The 19,488-nt window shown below is 44.1% G+C and overlaps 1 protein-coding gene across 1 annotated transcript; it reads right to left on the bottom strand.

Annotated features, from left to right (window-relative positions):
- Positions 1-1,546: 1,546 nt before the first annotated feature.
- LOC141102478 (vomeronasal type-2 receptor 26-like) lies at positions 1,547-11,401 on the bottom strand. Its single transcript, XM_073591415.1, has 5 exons — positions 11,255-11,401; positions 8,846-9,661; positions 7,055-7,282; positions 4,120-4,243; positions 1,547-2,439 (listed from the first exon to the last, which is right to left on the bottom strand). Exons 1-5 carry the CDS (start codon positions 11,399-11,401, stop codon positions 1,547-1,549), a joined length of 2,208 nt encoding a protein of 735 aa, XP_073447516.1.
- Between the last annotated feature and the right edge of the window lie 8,087 nt (positions 11,402-19,488).

Below are 19,488 nucleotides of genomic sequence, written 5' to 3'. Positions count from 1 at the left end.
CCTCAATCCATGCATTGCTGTCTTCATTGAATTTAATAAAATAATTTATATATCTCCGGCATTAGACAAACTTACTTTATTGACATGATTTGGCCAGAATATCTCAATGTGTAAAGATCTTCTCTAAAGCAATATGGATCTATGGGTGGAAAAATAACTTGAATATAAATAAAAAGGAACCTTTGCATTTATCCATCAAAATACAATGAGCTTCCAAAATATATGTTACGAAACAGGCCCTTGGATAAAAAGCACTGGTTGAGTGTTTGTCTTAGTGGAACTTGGCTCAGAATGATGGGCGGCCTCAAAGTTTCTATAAAGCACTTATGGAAGGACAAGATCAATGACACAGCGGGAGATTATATGGGTGTCTTACTATATGCGGTATTAAAATGATAACTGAGTGGACACAACAAAGATCTCAGAGGAGTGCAATGATTTATGGAAGATTACTTTCAAACTGAAGGCGGCCTGCTGAAGCAGCATGGAGGGAATTTAAAAAGTAGGAATAGATTACAGTAGGACAAATTTTATTCCAAAGAAAGACAAGCCAATGAATTGGCAGCCAGTAATTTGAAGGTCAACTATTTAACCCAGGTTTCTCAACCAGGGTTCCATGGAACTCTAGGGTTCCTTCAGAGGTTGCCCCCACAATGACCACAAGTGTGAGGAGCATTCTTCCCACTGACCGTCACAGTAATGTATCATGAGTTGTAGATATAGTAATTTTTAGCAGGGGTTCCCTGAGAAAGGAATGTTATTTTAAAGGTTCATCTGTGTTGAAACGGTAGAGAAAGGCCGGTTTAAACTGTTTTTTTCTTTAATAACAAACATGTGATACTTACCTGCTCTGTGTAATGGTTTTGCACAGAGCAGCCCCCCGATTCTCCTCTTCTCGGGTCCCACACCGGCGCTCCTGGCCCTTCCCTCCTGCCAGATGCCCCCTAGAGCAAGCAGCTTGCTCTGTGGGCACTTAGGCAGGCTCACTCCTGAGATGTGGTAATGTCCATTCACAGACATAACCGTGGCTTGGCCCCACCCCCTCCAGCTCCTGATTGGCTCACTGACTGTGATTGACAGCAGCGGGAGCCAATTCCAAAACCCAATCAGTCCCCGGAGAGCTAAGGCACTCGTGGACATCGCTGGATGGAGAGGGAGCTCAGGTAAGTATTAGGGGGGACTGCTGCAAACAGAAGGTTTTTTTACCTTCATGCAGAGAATGCATGATGGTAAAAAACCTTGTGCCTTTACAAAAACTTTAACATTTCAAACTGCTGGCTTTTGGAGTATTTCTTTCCATCATCGATCCACAAAATATTTTATTTAGAAAAGATGAACCTTCTCTTTTATTACCTGGGGCATCCTGATCCCTGATGAAAGGGCACACAGCCTGGACCCTGAAATGCGTAGGTTTGTCAATCTTTGGAATAACATTTTTTGGACTTTACATTTTTATGGTGTTGCACCTTCAATCACCTTCTGGATCCTGGTAAAAAGATGGCAACCTCTTTGTAGGACAAGCCACCATAGCAGTGGTAATAGGTTACTACTTTCCCCGTACATATTGCTTGGTGTTCATTTCAGGATGGAACAAGATAATGTAGCACTTGGGAAAAAAAAGACAAGCCAACAACCCCGCACTAGAAGCTAGTATGGCAAAGACTTCTACAATGACAATGTTCTCCCCCTCTGAGCTCAGGTAAGCAGGAATAAAACATATCCAGACACTAAGAAACGCAAACATGCTAAAAGTGATATATTGCCCTTCGTTGAAACTGTCCGGAAGCTTCCTGGACAGAAAGGCCACTATGAAACTTATGGTGGCTAAAAAGCCCATATAACCCAACATGCAATAAAAGAAAAAGTTGGAGCCCTCGTTGCATTCTGCAATGATGGCGTCTGCTTTGGAAGTCATGTTTAATTTCGGGTATGGGGGAGATGTCACAAGCCAAACCACACAGATGGCCACTTGGAAAAGCGGGCAGAAGTATATGACAACATTGGAGATTCTGGAATCCAAACGTTTGCCGATTGAGCCAGGCTTGGTGGACTGGAAGATAAGAATCACAGTTATGGTCTTGGCCAACATGCCAGAGACAACCACAGAGAAGGTTATCCCAAAAATAACCTGTCGAATATAGCAGATAATGTGGACAGGGTAGCCAATGAATAAGAAGGTGGACAGAAAGCAGACAATGAGGCCTACAAGGATAACATAACTGATGTTTCTGTTGTTGGCTTTGACCACCGGAGTCTCGGAGTACTTTCGGAAGATACACAACATTGAGAGGCCAGTCATTGAGAATGTCACAGAAACTGCAGCCAAAGAGACGCCCATCGTGTCCTCGTAGGATAAGAACTGGATCATCTTCAGGAGACAAATATCCTGCTGCTCACTTGGCCATTGGTCATCAGGACACTTCATACAAACAGTCGCATCTGAAAATAATACAAAAAAAAATATTAGTTTCCATTCTTTTCAAAACCATTTTTTGATAGAATTAAAAACATTTGACACAATCTATGACAGCTGGGACCGTTTTACACCATTTTAATTCTTTTTTAAGATGAAAATGAGCTGTCAAATATAGAAATATGAAAACATAAAATAGTGACGATGGATGGAAAAAGGCCAAGTGATCCATCTAGTCTGTCCCAGACATGAAATTAGGAATGGAAACATTTGTGGAGAATTTTTTTTTTGCATAGGGGCACTCCCATTGTGACAATTACTTGTGATCTATGGTTCAATCTCATTGACAGCCTACGTTAACACTGTGTAGCACCTTCCAAGATCAGAGTAGGCTGGTAGGTCAATTTAGTTTGGCTCCTCTGTAATTAGTGGAGCAGGGGTTGATTGCTTAGGGCTGCTCAGTGTCTCACAGGCTGCTGCTCTGCTACACCCCCTGTCTTCTAGAGCCTTCTGGAAGCAAAGTGTGGGGGAGAGCAGGACAGGCAGTATGAATATTTATGGCACTTCAACCAATCCCTGGGAAGGTGTGCCCAGAAGGTGGAGGGAGAGCCCATAAATAGTCCGAGGCCTGGCAGCAGAGGGCAGAGTTCCTGGGTCCAGTGCTGCAGGAGGATACCCCCTTTGAAGGGGCTCTGGTCCTGGGGCAGATGAAGATAGAGGAGCCCTTGTGAAGACAGCAATGTCCCAGCTAGGCTTAGCTGTGGGCCTACTGAAGAACCTTGTGCAGAGTTGAACCAGAAGTAAGTTGGTGGCAGAAAGTCCAACCATCCTGTGGCTGAGGGAATAATTAACCCGCTTTGTCAGAAGAGAAGTGACTTTGATCTTCCAAGGGAGTGTAGGCCACTATCTACAGGATATTACTTTGCAAGTTCAGCACAGCCCCGTGGAAATCTTTCTACTGCACATCTGCAAACATTGCGATGAAGAACCTGGCCTGCAGGATGCAAGCATTGTGCCTAGCCTCAGTGGTAGGATCTCAGTAACTATGGAGCTTGGTGGAGGGGTGGGGGGGTGACTACTTGAACTCAGGGGGCGAGGACAACTTTATTAGGAAATTTTTGTTTGAAAGCTTTCATGCCCTTTTAAGTAAAGCTGTGGCCAGGCTGTAGACATTCAAATAATTACATATTCCTAACAAGCAGTTAATATTCTTTAAGAGAAGCACCTACTGACCTTTGTAACCATAAACACTGTGGAGTAGTTCATGCTCAAAGACTGCAGAAGAAACTTTACAGTTTTATTTTCACTTTCGCTCTGTAGCTCTGCTCCTCCCTCCAAACGGTGAATCAGCTCACCCGTGCCCCCTCCCAGCAGTGACTCAGCAGCTCAGCTCAGCTTGCACCCCCCTCCCAGCAGTGACTTGGCAAGCCCTTAAGATTTCTAATGTCTAAAGTAAACACAGAGCAGGTGCACAGGAAGAGGGGAGAGAGCAGAGTGCCGAGACTTAACTTGAATGACTTCACTGCTTTCATTGCAAACTTTCTCCACCGTGCCTGTAGCTGCAGGGGTCAGTGAGGGCTTGTTGTAAAGCCAATTGTTAAACATTAGGACGTATTTGAATGTTCATAGCCCGGTCCATAGTCCACCTTATAGCTGGTAAGATTTCAGAAGTGATGTCGCAATATGATTCCAGTGAGTATCTTCACCTGTTTCATTGGCGATCTCTCCGAGGGAACACGGGACACACTGAAAGCAGCAGATCGGCCGATCTTTGATCGACACCTTTCTATGTCCCGGCGCACACATCTCACTGCACACCGACCGCGGCATCTGAGAATAGAAAATAATGAATAAACATATTTACAACAGAACAACCACCAGAGGTGAGACCATCAAAACAAGAAACATTCGGAATCGGAGAGCTTTGATGTTGCCAACAACAACCAAACTGTAAACATTTGTATCATTTTGTATTGGGGAGAACATTGCAGCATATCCAATTTTACTGTCTTGTGATTGGTAAATATTGAGTGGGGTGCAAAGTATTCCAGTTATACCAAACACCAAAAAGATACATCTGTAATTAAAACCAACCACAATGGTTGCCATGTTGCCAATTGTTCTGCCCCACTTTCATGTCTTGCATTGAACTGTCATTGTTTGTAGTATGCTGACATCTAGTGGTAGTTTTGAGTCACTGCAACTTGTTTACTTCCATGAATTTTTGTATTTTCCCTGTACCCCCCACCACCTGTTTAGTGCTAGTTAGTTCAGTCCTAGCTAGCCCCTCTCTGTTTATTTCACTTTTACTTATTACAGTTACTTATATAGCACTGTCAATTTACACAGAGCTTCATATATACTGTATATTCACATGAGTCTAAGGTCCCTAACTCACATTCATCCACATACTAAGGCCAGTGGCAGCTGGTGCTCAATATTTTGGGGGGGACGGCAAACCAATGCCAATTCCGCACCCCCCCCCTGGGAAAATAGACATGAAGGCGGCGACCACCCCCCCCCCCCTCCCTGCGGGAGACGGACAGACAGAGGACTCCTTAGTATAGGAGGCAGATGACAGGGATCTCGCTCCACGCTCCTGGGCCGTTGCTTCTCCTCCCGGCCAAACAGGAAGTGGGTCCTGAGGCTCCCTGGCCAACTGCTTCCTGATTGGCCAGGAAGAGAATTAGGAAGACAATAGAGAAAATGTATTCGCTATTGTCACACAACTGGGTGGGCTCAGAGCACAGAGCTCTGCACCCTGAGCCCACCCTTTTTGAAGCCAATTACAGCCTCAGGCCCTAATCACGTGCTTCAAAAAAAATGTAGATTAGGGACCGGGTGCATGGATTAGGGGGTGACGCCCCGTATGGACAGGCCGCCACTGACTAGGGCCAATTTAGACAGGATCCAAATAACCTACCAGCATGACTTTGGAGTGTGGGAGGAAACCCATGCAGGGACAGGGAGAACATGCAAACTCCAGGCAGCTCATGTCATGGTTGGGTTTCGACCTTAGAGCTGCTAGGCGGAAGTGCTGACCACATAGCCACTGTGCTGCCCATTTTCCCTCAGTCAGTGTTATTTATTCACAGAGACAGGGCTTAGGGAAGTTAATGTCTGCTTACACTTGAAAATACTGGAAAACCTCCTCTGTATGGCAATTTAGCTGAAGTAAAATTGTGTTGGATCCAACTTCTGTGTCTTTTTGGAGAGTTCAGCGGCCTGCGGATGGTGCCAAATCAGCAGGTGACCATTCTGTCCAGTCCAACTGGGTCTAAGGAGGTATGTCAATGCAAAAAGCCACATTTTTAAGTAAGTTACTCGTCCTAATTTAAAGGGTCAGTCCACCAAAAAAAGTGATATTTTAGGTATTAATGAAGCTTGGCGGGCTTCATCTTAAAGCTGAACTCCAGGCACAAAAAAATGTTTATTCCTCAATAATTACAAAGGATATAAATCTACGTTGTGTGTAGAAAATGCCTTTGCAAACCCAGATATAATGTTGTAAAAAATAGCAGTGACATCATCACTGTGCTGTACATAGTCTGTACAGAGAGCAGAGCTGTGGGAGGGCCAAGAAGATCCACCCACTAAATGCTGGGAGGAGTTATGCTAACATCAAATCTCTTGATTGGTGGTGTCTGCATGCTGGGCGTCCTCCAGCCAGAAAATAAGGCGGACTCTGTCTGACTTGCTGCAGCTTCTAATGCACAAGGTGAGAAGCTCACAGTGTGCAATGACATCAGAGGAAGCTGTTTCAGTCCAGGAGAGGAGCCAGTACACCTGTGTAAGACTGAAGGGGAGGAGCCGGTACACCTGTGTAAGACTGAAGGGGAGGAGCCGGTACACCTGTGTAAGACTGAAGGGGAGGAGCCGGTACACCTGTGTAAGACTGAAGGGGAGGAGCCGGTACACCTGTGCAAGACTGAAGGGGAGGAGCCTGTACACCTGTGCAAGACTGAAGGGGGAGGAGCCGGTACACCTGAGCAAGACTGAAGGGGGGCTGGAGGGAGGATTTAAATCCCACCAGGACATACCAGGAATGGCTGTAACTTGTTTTTGAACCAGGGGTGGACTGGGTCAGAGGGGAAGGAGGACAATTGCCCCCCCCGACCTGCTCTGAAGCCCCGTAAAAAGGCCACACTGCTTCCAACATGCCTAAAGACTTTCTGGTGAAGAGAAGTAACTACTCCCCATCATTGTCCTATTGGGTGCAGGATGAGGGCAAGGACAGAGCACGGCCACCACCCCAGTATGGCTGGTGTACTCTGTGCCCCCCCAAAAGGCTCTCCTCCTCCGGCCAGTGCCGACTAAGAAGACCTGGCTTCCCCCTGCAGCCTCTGGCCGCCCCCTGCTGGCCAAATCAGGAACCTCTGAGTTGGTGCAGCAGGCACTGTCCAGCCGACCCACCCATTGAGCAGAGAGTACCTGAGTGCAGCTTCAGCCTGGGATAGGGGTTGGGATGCAGGAAAGAGGGAGAGTGGGAGGGGGGCCAAGTCGCTGCACCATGCGCCTCTGGGTTGTATTTACCCGCTGGGCCAAAAGTTGCCTGTCAGCCCCTGCTTTGAACCCCAATAAGTGTAATTTCCTCAGACACAAGATAGCATTACCCTGTTTTATGGAAGTGATCCATGTTACCTGTGTATATTCTGGGTTCCATATCACAGAACCAGTGTGTAGGGAGATCTGTTCATCTTGACGTTCTCGGGAATCGTATCGACCCACTTTGACCAGCCTGTACTCGTTATTGGGGAAGATCTGCAGATTCATGATATCGAACATTGCCGGAACTTCTCCAATCTCATTGAAGAACACAGCATCCCCGGACTGGGTCCTGAAGAAGACATTCTTCAGTTGTCTGAAGACCTGAAACAATGAGAGACATTGAGCAATACAACCAAAGCAATCATTTCTTATGACTAATGCCGCGTACACACGAGCGGACTTTACGGCAGACTTTGCCCAGCGGACTGGATTTCGTCAGACAACTCGATCGTGTGTGGGGTCCAGCGGACTTTGTTTTCTCAAAAGTTGGACGGACTTAGATTTGAAACATGTTTTAAATCAATCCGTCGAAATCAAGTCCAGTCGAAAAGTCCGCCGTCTGTATGCTAGTTCGATGGACATAAAGCCACGCTAGGGCAGCTATTGGCTACTGGCTATGAACTTCCTTGTTTTAGTCCGGTCATACGTCATCACGTACGAATTCGAAGGACTTTGGTGGATTGTGTGTAGGCAAGTCCGTTCATTCAGAACGTCCGTTGTAAAGTCCGTCGAAAAGTCCGCCGGGCAAAGTCTGCCGTAAAGTCCGCTCGTGTGTACGCGTCATTAGAGAGCAATAAATCTGAAGCAGTCATTTTTCTATGACTAAGAGGTCTGCAGAGGAAATTTATTAATGTTTGTTGGGAAATGTCACAATATGTTTCCTCCTTGGTGACCTTCATATACAAGACACATTTCTTCACCTCTACAGTACAAGAGATACAAAAGTGTAAAAATATTCTTCTGTTACACAATGATTATGCTTTATAAGCACAAGGCTTGGTTTACACTTACAGGTGTGACCAGGAGCAGGTGCATTTTCGAAAGTCCCCATCCATCGTGTGTAGGGCAGCCCATTCGTTTCAATAGGCCTCCCTACTCACGAGAAATGCAGAAAAGAAGTCCATGACTCTTTATTAAATTGTGCAGCACTGTGTGGCTTGAACGAGCGAGGTTTGCAGATGTATAGGGGTTCAATTACCAATGAATGGCACTGCCATGCGTCTGCTAAAGGGTAACACGTTTCTCTGCCTGTTGGGAAAGCGAGCAATTTTGTATGCGTTTCCAACACACAAAGATCTGAACATGGCCTAAAGGATCGGTCTGACCTGGAGAATTCCATAATGCCTGAACAGCCAAACTTCAATCCTAACTTAGGTTCAGACCATAGACGTGTGCACGGGGTGTGCTGGGTGTGCCTGGGCACACCCTAATCCCCCCATGTACCAGTGGCATATATAATCTGTATAGAGTTATTATATAACTTAAATTTTTAACCCACTGGTGTGATATATAGGAAGAAGGAAGTCTTCTTCACATCACACCAGCTTCTCTCCAAGATTTTTCACCTCTTGGCTGGAGAATCGCAGACCACCAGTGAGATCTTCAGATCTCTCCTTCATAAACTGGCTGTCTGTGTAGAAGCGAATGGCAGAACCATTGTGTGCTGTGATGAGAGGTGAAGAACATGTTCCCTGCTCCTCATCTCATCAGCTACATAAACTGGTACACACAAGAGATAGGATGCAATCATCACCATTGCGGCTTTTCTCTCTTTCATAACTGGACACCTTTTTCGCAGGTCGTACAATTGTTGAAGCCAAACAGAAATTCGTGGGTTTTGCCAATTTAATCGAAATTTTGCTGAACAAAAAATAAAATTCATACCTTCCAGGGCAGAAGATTTTCCTCATTGCAGCTCCCAGAAGTTAAGGTCTGATTTGCACAATGTAAGAGGTTATGAAGAGCGTAAGCAAAGGCGTAGACCGCGATGTAGGCCTGGAAAGTATAACTCAGATCGCTCAGTTCAAAAAGGAAGTCCACCTCATCCAAACTAGCATCTCCTGTGCAAAGTCTAATACTGTCGCTATAATTTGCAACATTTCCATCGGCACGCCATTGGCACTCAAAGACAATTTCCCAAAACTGTTTCATAAAGATGTCGCCTGTATATCTGGATGGATGAAGATGGTGGAGATATTGGCCGAACTGAGGCATGGGCTCACTGTGTAAGACCAGGCCGATGGAACCGTTCAGTAATCTGGACTGGCTTTCTGAAAACATACCCGGAATGAATGTAAAGCACAAGGTGTAGATCCAGATTTTGCTCTTTTTCCCATTCTCTGACATCATGTCCAGTAGAGGCTTGACGTGCATCTCCTCGCAGTACACAACGACGGCAACCGCGGTGGAATTCATAACCACCTCCAGGATTTTTTTTATTTTTTGAGGGGCGTAACGGTAATGGATTTTCTCCAGGAAGGCCACGCAGCCTTGGTTCAGATTAATCTCATCTTTCAGGTTTTGTCCATCTAGAACCCCCAAGTCGTCGTCTCTGGTCAGGATCCCAACCCAGGTCCACTCCAGATGTTTTAGCAGCTGAGAAATGGCTTTGTTCTGGATGTTCTCGTTCGGCACCGTGCGGAGGAAGGAGGGGAACTGAATCCTGTCACCCAAATCTGGATCAAAAGCACCAAAACTAATCTAAAAAAATTGAGGAGCATCTGTTAGAGATCTTGTTGATCTAAACAATCCTAAATTTGGGCTAATTGGACTGTCACAAAAAAATACAATAAATAAGAATCATTTGGGTGTCCATAGGGGCATGATCAATTCTGATGGCTCTATAGTTATAGAGGTTGATTTAGAAAAAAAATGTACATAGCCACTGGCCCAGTGAAAGGACCCCACTCTATTTAAAAAGAATTTTCATAGCCCAATCAAAGTGCATGTACATTCGTTCTCTGCAAATGAGGCAAAAAAACTATTGTAAATAGGCTATATCCTTTGCCGTTTGAATGTTAATCATTCATTTTCCCAGAAAATACTGCATTAGTCACTAGATGGAGCTATAGGAGTGACCTACAATACTTAGGTCCATCTAGTGGCCAGATGCAGTATTTTTAATTTAAAATCAATTACTTACATTTGAACAGTACAGAATATATATTATTTAAGTTTGTGGCCCATTCGTACAGAACGAATGTACCCTTCCACTGGGCTATGCAAATTCTTATTACATTATTCCCTAAGCTTATGTAAAGGCACATTGTTTTCCATTTTGGATGAAGTAAGAAAGGGATATGCAATTAGAAGACATCCAGCTGTTGCAGAACTACAAGTCCCATGATGCATAACAAGACACTAAGAGGCAGAGGCATGATGGGACTTGTAGTTTTAAGTAGTTTTAAAACAGCTGGAGGTCTGCTAATTGCACATCCCTGCTTTAGACCCTTTGGGCTTATTCAAAAATAAGGGTAGATCGTTAAGCAACAATTTTACCTCCTCCTGACCACCCACCTAAACGAAGGTATTCAGCAGCAGAAGGCTGTGCACATTCAGTGACCATGATGCTTTGCTTTGTGGCCATAGCAAAAATTAAATGGCATGATGGCATAATGCATTCAGAAGGCAGTACCGTCGCTGGACCCAACCAATTTGAGTGAATGGGGTCACGCTGCAACTGTGCGCAATTCACACCTTGCAGCGCAGTGTGTCGACATCTTTAGGGTTAAAACAGGCAGTGAGGAAGTGACATATAACCAGATCCCCACCTATCAAATGCACTCTGAAAAGCAATCTACTACAGATTACTTTGCAGTGCTACAGCAAGGTCCACCACCCTTGTAAAGGAGTCCTTTAAATAGGTTTTGTATTGCTAGCAAAAAAGGAGTAATCAGGTCCGCAAAGAGGACGCCACATCATATGTAGAACTTTATATTCAAACACAGAAACAACTTTGAATACCTGAACTTCAAAAGTAGTAAAGAAACAATAATCAGAAATAGTTCAATGATACAAAAAATATTGGAAAAAAAGATGATTATTATGGCCACAAAATAAAATAAACCCCAGCCATGTTGTCCAGACCCCCCCTGTGCCCCTGAGAGCTCTGGGATTGGTGACCCTGAATGATTCCTGAACTCAGATTGTGCCCTCCCGGGGGAAGAGCAGGTGAAGACATCTACAGAGGGGGCACTTTTGGTAATAAGAGGCTGGAAAAGGCTGGAGGGGGGAGCTTTGGAAGCAGGGTTTTTGCTTATACTGTATAATAGTAGTGAATCCTGAGAATTGTACCTGAGGGTAATTGCACAGACCCGCTATCCTGGCAATCGGGATGGATAAAGTTGACATTGAATCTCCAACAATACCAGCTAGGAATGGAAGCTTCCAGCCTCCGATACCATTATAGACCAAGTCCTTCTTCTCCCAGAGCAACATCATTGTGGCTTGAATCGCTCTCGCCTCCGACACACATGTGTCAAATATATCAAAACCCAAAGTCAGGTTTGGCAGAAGGTTCCTGTTCTGATTGATCTCCTCGATGGCGAATACTATAGCCAGTACATCCCGATAATACCTAATGACAAAACTGTCCAAGAAGAGATTCTACTTAGTGTTCATTATGTGGAAGAAGAAATTCTACTTAGTGTTCATTATGTGGAAGAAGAGATTCTACTTAGTGTTCATTATGTGGAAGAAGAGATTCTACTTAGTGTTCATTATGTGGAAGAAGAGATTCTACTTAGTGTCCATTATGTGGAAGAAAATATTACACTTAGTGACTATTATGTAGAAGAAAATCATCTACTTAGTGTACAATATGTGGCAGAAGAGATTCTACTTAGTGTCCATTATGTGGAAGAAGAGGTTCTACTTAGTGTCCATTATGTGGAAGAAGAGGTTCTACTTAGTGTCCATTATGTGGAAGAAGATGTTCTACTTAGTGTCCATTATGTGGAAGAAAATAATACACTCAGTGACTATTATGTAGAAGAAAAGATTCTACTTAGTGCCCGTTATGTAGAAGAAGAGATTCTACTTAGTGCCTGTTATGCAGAAGAAGAGATTCTACTTAGTGTCCAATGTGTGGAGGAAGAGATTATACCTCGTGTCCATTATGTGGAAGAAGTGACTCTACTTAGTGTGGAAGAAGAGATTCTCCTTAGTGTCCATTATGTGGAAGAAGAGATTCTACTTAGTGTCCATTATGTGGAAGAAGAGATTCTACTTAGTGTCCATTATGTGGAAAAAGTGATTCTACTGTCCTGTGATTGGGCAGGGGGGCTCGTGGAAGAAGAGATTCTACTTAGTGTCCTGTGACAGGAGTCACTTTGGGCGGGGGGCTCGTGGAAGAAGAGATTCTACTTAGTGTCCTGTGACTGGAGTCACTTTGGGCGGGGGGCTTGTGGAAGAAGAGATTCTACCTAGTGTCCTTGTGGAACCCAGAATCCCTTGGAGATTTTGGGAAACCCTTGTTGCAGTTCCCCATGCACCTCCTATGTCTGTCACCCAGTGTATATTAAGGGCACAGGGTGGCTGAGAAAATGATGGACATTAAGAATGTGGTTTGGATTACCTAACATGGAACAGTAATGTTTATAAACAATATCCCTCAAGAAATCTATCATACATTAATTCCACTGTATCAGAATGATGGACCATTGTAAGAGTTTTGTAGACTGTTGCCATACCGTCTGCAATCCCTGATTAAACAAAGCATTGCTTGGATGTGGATTCCATGGTCTGCAATGTAATTCTGAGAGCTTCTGCTATTGTGTGAAGGTGTCCTGTGTTTATAATTATGATAATGTGTGTTGTGTCTTCTGAACTAAAAGACGGCAAGGCTGACCTGAAAGGTCAAACCTCCGAGTCTCCTAGGCTGGGTACATGACTAGATTCAAATTCAAGAAGGAGTAGACTGGGGCTTTACATGTGTCTCAGTGGATTGTAAATAGGCATTTATAACACAATTTTAAAAATATAGAAAAACTTTATTTGCCATCCATGGATGGAAACTTTTAAAACACATTACAGTCTGAAGAAGAATACAGTTTACTGTTTCTTTAGTCCAGGGTGTGCGGGTCCTGGTAGTATAAGATGTCAAGGATATGGCCTACGCATTTCAGGTGAAGCCAATTTCTTTATTGGATATGTATTATAGCAGAAAGTAAAAAAAAAAAAATACAGGTTTTTTTTTTCAAAATTGTCAGTCTTTTTTTGTTTATAGTGCAAAAAATAAAAACAGCAGAGATGATCAAATACCACCGAAATGTATTTGTTGGATTTTTCCTCTATTTTTGTGGGGAAAAAAAGGACATCAATTTTATTTGGGTACAGCGTCGCACGATCGCGCAATTGTCAGTAACGCAGTGCCGTATCGCAAAAAATGGCCTGGTCACGAAGGTGGTAAAACCTTCTGGGGCTGAAGTGGTTAAATGTGTTTTTTTTAACCACTTGCCTATGGGAACAAGTTTGACATTTTGTACACATTTTAAAATCAGCATTTATTTTTATTTATTTTTTTGCTAGAAAATGACTTAGAATTTTCAAACATTATACATTTTTTTTAAAGCAGAGGCCCTAGAGAATAAAATGGTGGTTGTTGAAATTTTTTATGTCACCTGATATTTGCGCAGTTGTTTATCAAACAAAAAACAAACAAAACGCACACAAACACAATATAATATCCAATTTGTAAAATAAAATATAAAAGATAATGTTGCATCAAGTAAATAGATACCAAACATGTCAAGATTTAAAATTGCGCACATCTGTGAAATGGCAGCAACTATGTGCCTAAAAGTGTTCCTAGGCGATGCTTTAAAAGCCTTTACAGGTTATCGGTTTACCTCTGGCATTAGAATTATTGCACTCATTCTAACATTAGCGTTAACATCTCACATGTGTGGTGCAATCACTGTTCACATGTGCGTGTCTGACCTGCATTTGTACGGAAGCATGGAGGGACAAGGGTACTCTTACATTTTTTTTAATTATTTTTATTCATTTTATTTAATTTTATTTACATTACTTTTTTTATTTTATTTTATTACTTTTTTCATTTTTTTTTTTAATTAAACTTTATTGTATCACAAAAGGTGAAAAAGCCACTTTGGGCAGCGACAGGTACTCTTTATTGTGACATCAGGGGAATATTAGACTGCAGCCATGAATCTGGTATAACCGCTTTCTGCTGAGGCCATATATATCTATATATATATAGATAGAGATATATATATATATATATATATATATATATATATATATATATTATATATATATATATATATATATATATATATATATATATATATATATATATATATATATATATATATATATATATATATATATATATATATATATATATATTTTATAAATAATACATTTAATAAATATATATCTATCTATATATATCACTGCTCTTCGTCAGGCTTCTCTGGCTGTGTGTAGTATACTGATAAAAAATTGTGCATTTATCCAATTCCCAAGATGTGCCACACAGATATAAAGCCCAATTACCTTGATTAATTGCAAACCTAAAGCCAATCATTAACCCCATCCTACTACATGCAGAAATCACCAATTAGTATATACCATAAATGATAAACCGAACTAATTGAATATATGCACATGCTATGTACATTTAAAGGAAGGATGATAGAGATACTATTTCTACATTAGGGATGAGCTTCGAGTTCGCCGAACAGCGAACAATTTGGGGTGTTCGCGGCAAATTTGAATGCCGCAGAACACCCTTTAAAAGTCTATGGGAGAAATCAAAAGTGCTAATTTTAAAGGCTAATATGCAAGTTATTGTCATAAAAAGTGTTTGGGGACCCGGGTCCTGTCCCAGGGGACATGGATCAATGCAAAAAAAAGTTTTAAAAACGGACGTTTTTTCAGGAGCAGTGATTTTAATAATGCTTACAGTCAAACAATAAAAGTGTAATATCCCTTTAAATTTCGTACCTGGGGGGTGTCTATAGTATGCCTGTAAAGGGGCGCATGTTTCCTGTGTTTAGAACAGTCTGACAGCAAAATGACATTTGGAAGGAAAAAACCCATTTAAAACTACCCGCGGCTATTGCATTGCCGACAATACACATAGAAGTTCATTGATAAAAACGGCATAGGAATTCCCCACAGGGAAACCCCGAACCAAAATTTAAAAAAAAAAAAAATGACATGGGGGTCCCCCTAAATTCCATACCATGCCCTTCAGGTCTGGTATGGATATTAAGGGGAACCCCGGCCAAAATGTAAAAAAAAAATGACGTGGGGTTCCCCCTAAATTCCATACCAGACCCTTCAGGTCTGGTATGGATTTTAAGGGGAACCCCGCGCAAAAAAAAAAAAAACGGCGTGGGGTCCCCCCAAGAATCCATACCAGACCCTTATCCGAGCACGCAACCTGGCAGGCCTCAGGAAAAGAGGGGGGACGAGAGTGCGCCCCCCCTCCTGAACCGTACCAGGCCACATGCCCTCAACATTGGGAGGGTGCTTTGGGGTAGCCCCCCAAAACACCTTGTCCCCATGTTGATGAGGACAAGGGCCTCATCCCCACAACCCTGGCTGGTGGTTGTGGGGGTCTGCGGGCGGGGGGCTTATCAGAATCTGGAAGCCCCCTTTAACAAGGGGACCCCCAGATCCCGGCCCCCCCCTGTGTGAAATGGTAAGGGGGTACTTACCCCTACCATTTCACTAAAAAACTGTCAAAAATGTTAAAAATTACAAGAGACAGTTTTTGACAATTCCTTTATTTAAATGCTTCTTCTTCTACCTTCCTTCATCTTTTTCTCCTTCTGGTTCTTCTGGCTCTTCTGGTTCTTCCTCCGGCATTCTCGTCCAGTATCTCCTCCGCGGCATCTTCTATCTTCTTCTCCTCGGGCCGCTCCGCACACATGGTATGGGGGGATGCTCCCGCTCTTCTCTTCATCTTCTTCTTCATCCTCTTCTCTTCTTCCTTCTTCTCTTCTTCTCTTCATTTCCTTCTCCGGGCCGCTCCGCATCCATGCCGGCATGGAGGGAGGCTCCCGCTGTGTGACGGCGTCTCCTTGTCTGACGGTTCTTAAATAACAGGGGGTGGGGCCACCCGGTGACCCCTCCCCCTCTGATGCACGGGACATGACGGGACTTCCCTGTGGCATTCCCCGTGACGTCACAGAGAAGTCCCGTCAAGTCACCGTGCGTCAGAGGGGGGGCGGAGTCACCGGGTGGTCCCGCCCCCCATTATTTAAGAACCGTCAGATGAGGAGACTCCGTCACACAGCGGGAGCCTCCCTCCATGCCAGCATGGATGCGGAGCGGCCCAGAGAAGAAAATGAAGAAGAGAAGAAGAGAAGAAGGAAGAAGAGAAGAGGATGAAAAAGAAGATGAAGAGAAGAGCGGGAGCCTCCCCCCATGCCATGGGTGCGGAGCGGCCCAAGGAGAAGAAGATAGAAGACGCCGTGGAGGAGATGCTGGACGAGAACTCCGGAGGAAGAACCAGAAGAGCCAGAAGAACCAGAAGAAGAAGATGAAGGAAGATAGAAGAAAGAAGAAGCATTTAACCACTTCAATACCAGGCACTTAGACACCTTCCCGCCCAGCCCAATTTTCACCTTTCAGCGCTGTTGCAATTTGAATGACAATTGCGCAATCATGCTACACTGTACCCAAACAAATTTTTTATCATTTTGTTCCCACAAATAGAGCTTTCTTTTGGTGGTATTTGATCACCTCTGCGGTTTTTATTTTTTGCGCAACAAATAAAAAAAGACCGAAAATTTCGAAAAAAAACAAGTTTTTCTTTGTTTCTGTTTAATTTTTTTGTAAATAAGTACGCTTTCTCCTTCAATAATGGGCACTGATATGGCTGCACTGATGGGCACTGATACGGCGGCACTGATGGGCACCGATGAGGTGGCACTGATGGGCACTGATAGGGGGCACTGGTATGCGGCACTGATGGGCACTCATAGGTGGCACTGATGGGCACACATAGGCGGCACTGATGGGCACTCGTAGGTGGCATTGATTGGTATATATGGGTGGCACTGGTGGGTACTTATGTGTGGCACTGATGTGTGGTACCGATGGGCACTGATAGGTGGCCACTGATGGGCACAGATGGGTACTGACAGGTGGCACCGATGGGCAATGACAGGTGGCACAGATGGGCAATGACAGGTGGCACTGATAAAGCATTGCTGGGCAGATCTGGGCATTGCTGGGCAGATCATTGACATAATAGTGCCAATCAGTGCCCATTTGTGGGCACTGATTGGCACAGATTGGGCACATGTGGATGGCCATGGGGTACATACCTGGCCATCCACGTTGCCCCTTCCCTGGTGGTCCTAGTGGCATCCCTGGTGGTCCAGTGGGGTGATCTGAGGGGGGGCTGCGCTGATAAACAATCAGCGCAGACCCCCCCTGCCAGGAGAGCTGCCGATCGGCTCTCCTCTACTTGCGTCTGTCAGACGCGAGTGAGGAAGAGCCGATCAACGGCTCTTCCTATTGACAGCGTGATCAGCCGTGATTGGACACGGCTGATCATGTGGTAAAGAGCCTCCGCCGGAGGCTTTTTACCAAGATCAGTGTAGCGGTGTGTCAGACTGACACACCGCTCCACCGATCGCCGCGATGCGCGCCCCCAGGGGCGCGCTGCGGCATGTTATCCTGCTGGACGTCATATGACGTCCAGTCAGGACAACAGAACCACTTCCCGGACGTCAATCCGCTATAGGGCGGGCGGGAAGTGGTTAAATAAAGGAATTGTCAAAAACTGTCTCTTGTCATTTTTAACATTTTTGACAGTTTTTTAGTGAAATGGTAGGGGTAAGTACCCCCTTACCATTTCACACAGGGGGGGGCCGGGATCTGGGGGTCCCCTTGTTAAAGGGGGCTTCCAGATTCCGATAAGCCCCCCGCCCGCAGACCCCCACAACCACCGGCCAGGGTTGTGGGGATGAGGCCCTTGTCCTCATCAACATGGGGACAAGGTGTTTTGGGGGGCTACCCCAAAGCACCCTCCCAATGTTGAGGGCATGTGGCCTGGTACGGTTCAGGAGGGGGGGGCCGCACTCTCGTCCCCCCCTCTTTTCCTGCGGCCTGCCAGGTTGCGTGCTCGGATAAGGGTCTGGTATGGATTTTGGGGGGACCCCACGTCTTTTTTTTTTTTTTGTTTGGCGCGGAGTTCCCCTTAATATCCATACCAGACCTGAAGGGCCTGGTATGGAATTTAGGGGGACCCCCACGTCATTTTTTTTTTTTTTATTTTGGTTCGGGGTTTCCCTGTGGGGAATTCCCATGCCGTTTTTATCAATGAACTTCTATGTGTATTGTCGGCAATGCAATAGCCGCGGGTAGTTTTAAATGGGTTTTTTCCTTCCAAATGTCATTTTGCTGTCAGACTGTTCTAAACACGGGAAACATGCGCCCCTTTACAGGCATACTATAGACACCCCCCAGCTACGAAATTTAAAGGGATATTACACTTTTATTGTTTGACTTTAAGCCTTATTATAATCACTGCTTCCGAAAAAACGTCCGTTTTTAAAACTTTTTTTTGCATTGATCCATGTCCCCTGGGGCAGGACCCAGGTCCCCAAACACTTTTTATGACAATAACTTGCATATAAACCTTTAAAATTAGCACTTTTGATTATTCGTGTTCGTGTCCCATAGACTTTAACGGTGTTCGCGTGTTCGAGCGAACTTTTTTCCTGTTCGCATGTTCTGGTGCGAACCGAACAGGGGGGTGTTCGGCTCATCCCTACTCTACATCAATCACCCAGCCTGAAACAGAAACATATCATCCATTCATATCCATATTTTACGATCCTACTGAGATATTTCCAAGGGGTTACTCTCCAACATGATTCCCCGTTTTTTTAATCTGATAACGCTCTGTTTCAATTTTGTTCCAAAGTCTGTAACTGATTACGAACATTCAAAGTAGCGAGATGTGTCCATAGGACCTAAAGAAATAAAAACATATACATATATGTATATATCAAATATACACATGTATATAATCAAAACAGACTTTCTATATACATTACAAAAATAGGTATAGGTCATAGTCTCTATTCATCCCCTTGGGAACCTATTGATCCACCACACTTCACGTTTTTTAAGTTTCAAGATTCTGTCACCCCCCCTTCCGTCACGAAAAACCTCCTCTAACACCATAAAGCGTAACTCTGACTCATTAGGTCCTTTCTCCAAAAAGTGTCTTGATACCGGCAAGCCGGGTTGGGAATGTCTGATCGTGCTACGATGTTGGGCTACTCGATCCTTGATCTTTTGGGTAGTCTCGCCCTCATATATGAGGTTACAAGGACATACGAGGATATATATACCACATATGATGACTGACAAGTATGGAAACCAATTAATCATTATTTTCTCCTTACTAATAGGACGAATATAATGGTCACCTTTCATTAGGAGATCGCATTGAATGCAGTTTAAACAGGGAAAACATCCTTTTCTTTTTTTTTTTTTGCCAAGGAAAGTCAATTTGGCTTCCTGGGTATTAA

This window comes from Aquarana catesbeiana, linkage group LG07, assembly GCF_042186555.1.
Source record: "Aquarana catesbeiana isolate 2022-GZ linkage group LG07, ASM4218655v1, whole genome shotgun sequence".
Taxonomy (NCBI): Eukaryota; Metazoa; Chordata; class Amphibia; order Anura; family Ranidae; genus Aquarana; species Aquarana catesbeiana.
Note: the sequence above shows the minus strand (reverse complement) of the source record. Positions and strands in the feature narration are given on the sequence as shown.

Bases quoted from the DNA above. Each gene is read 5' to 3' on its own strand.
- LOC141102478 (XM_073591415.1), bottom strand. From the start codon at position 11,401: ATGATGTTGCTCTGGGAGAAGAAGGACTTGGTCTATAATGGTATCGGA. The intron at 9,662-11,254 runs GTACAATTCTCA...CAATTTTTTTAG, and splicing joins GTCTGTGCAATTACCCTCAG to ATTAGTTTTGGTGCTTTTGA. The intron at 2,440-4,119 runs GTGAAGATACTC...TATTATTTTCAG, and splicing joins AGAGATCGCCAATGAAACAG to ATGCGACTGTTTGTATGAAG.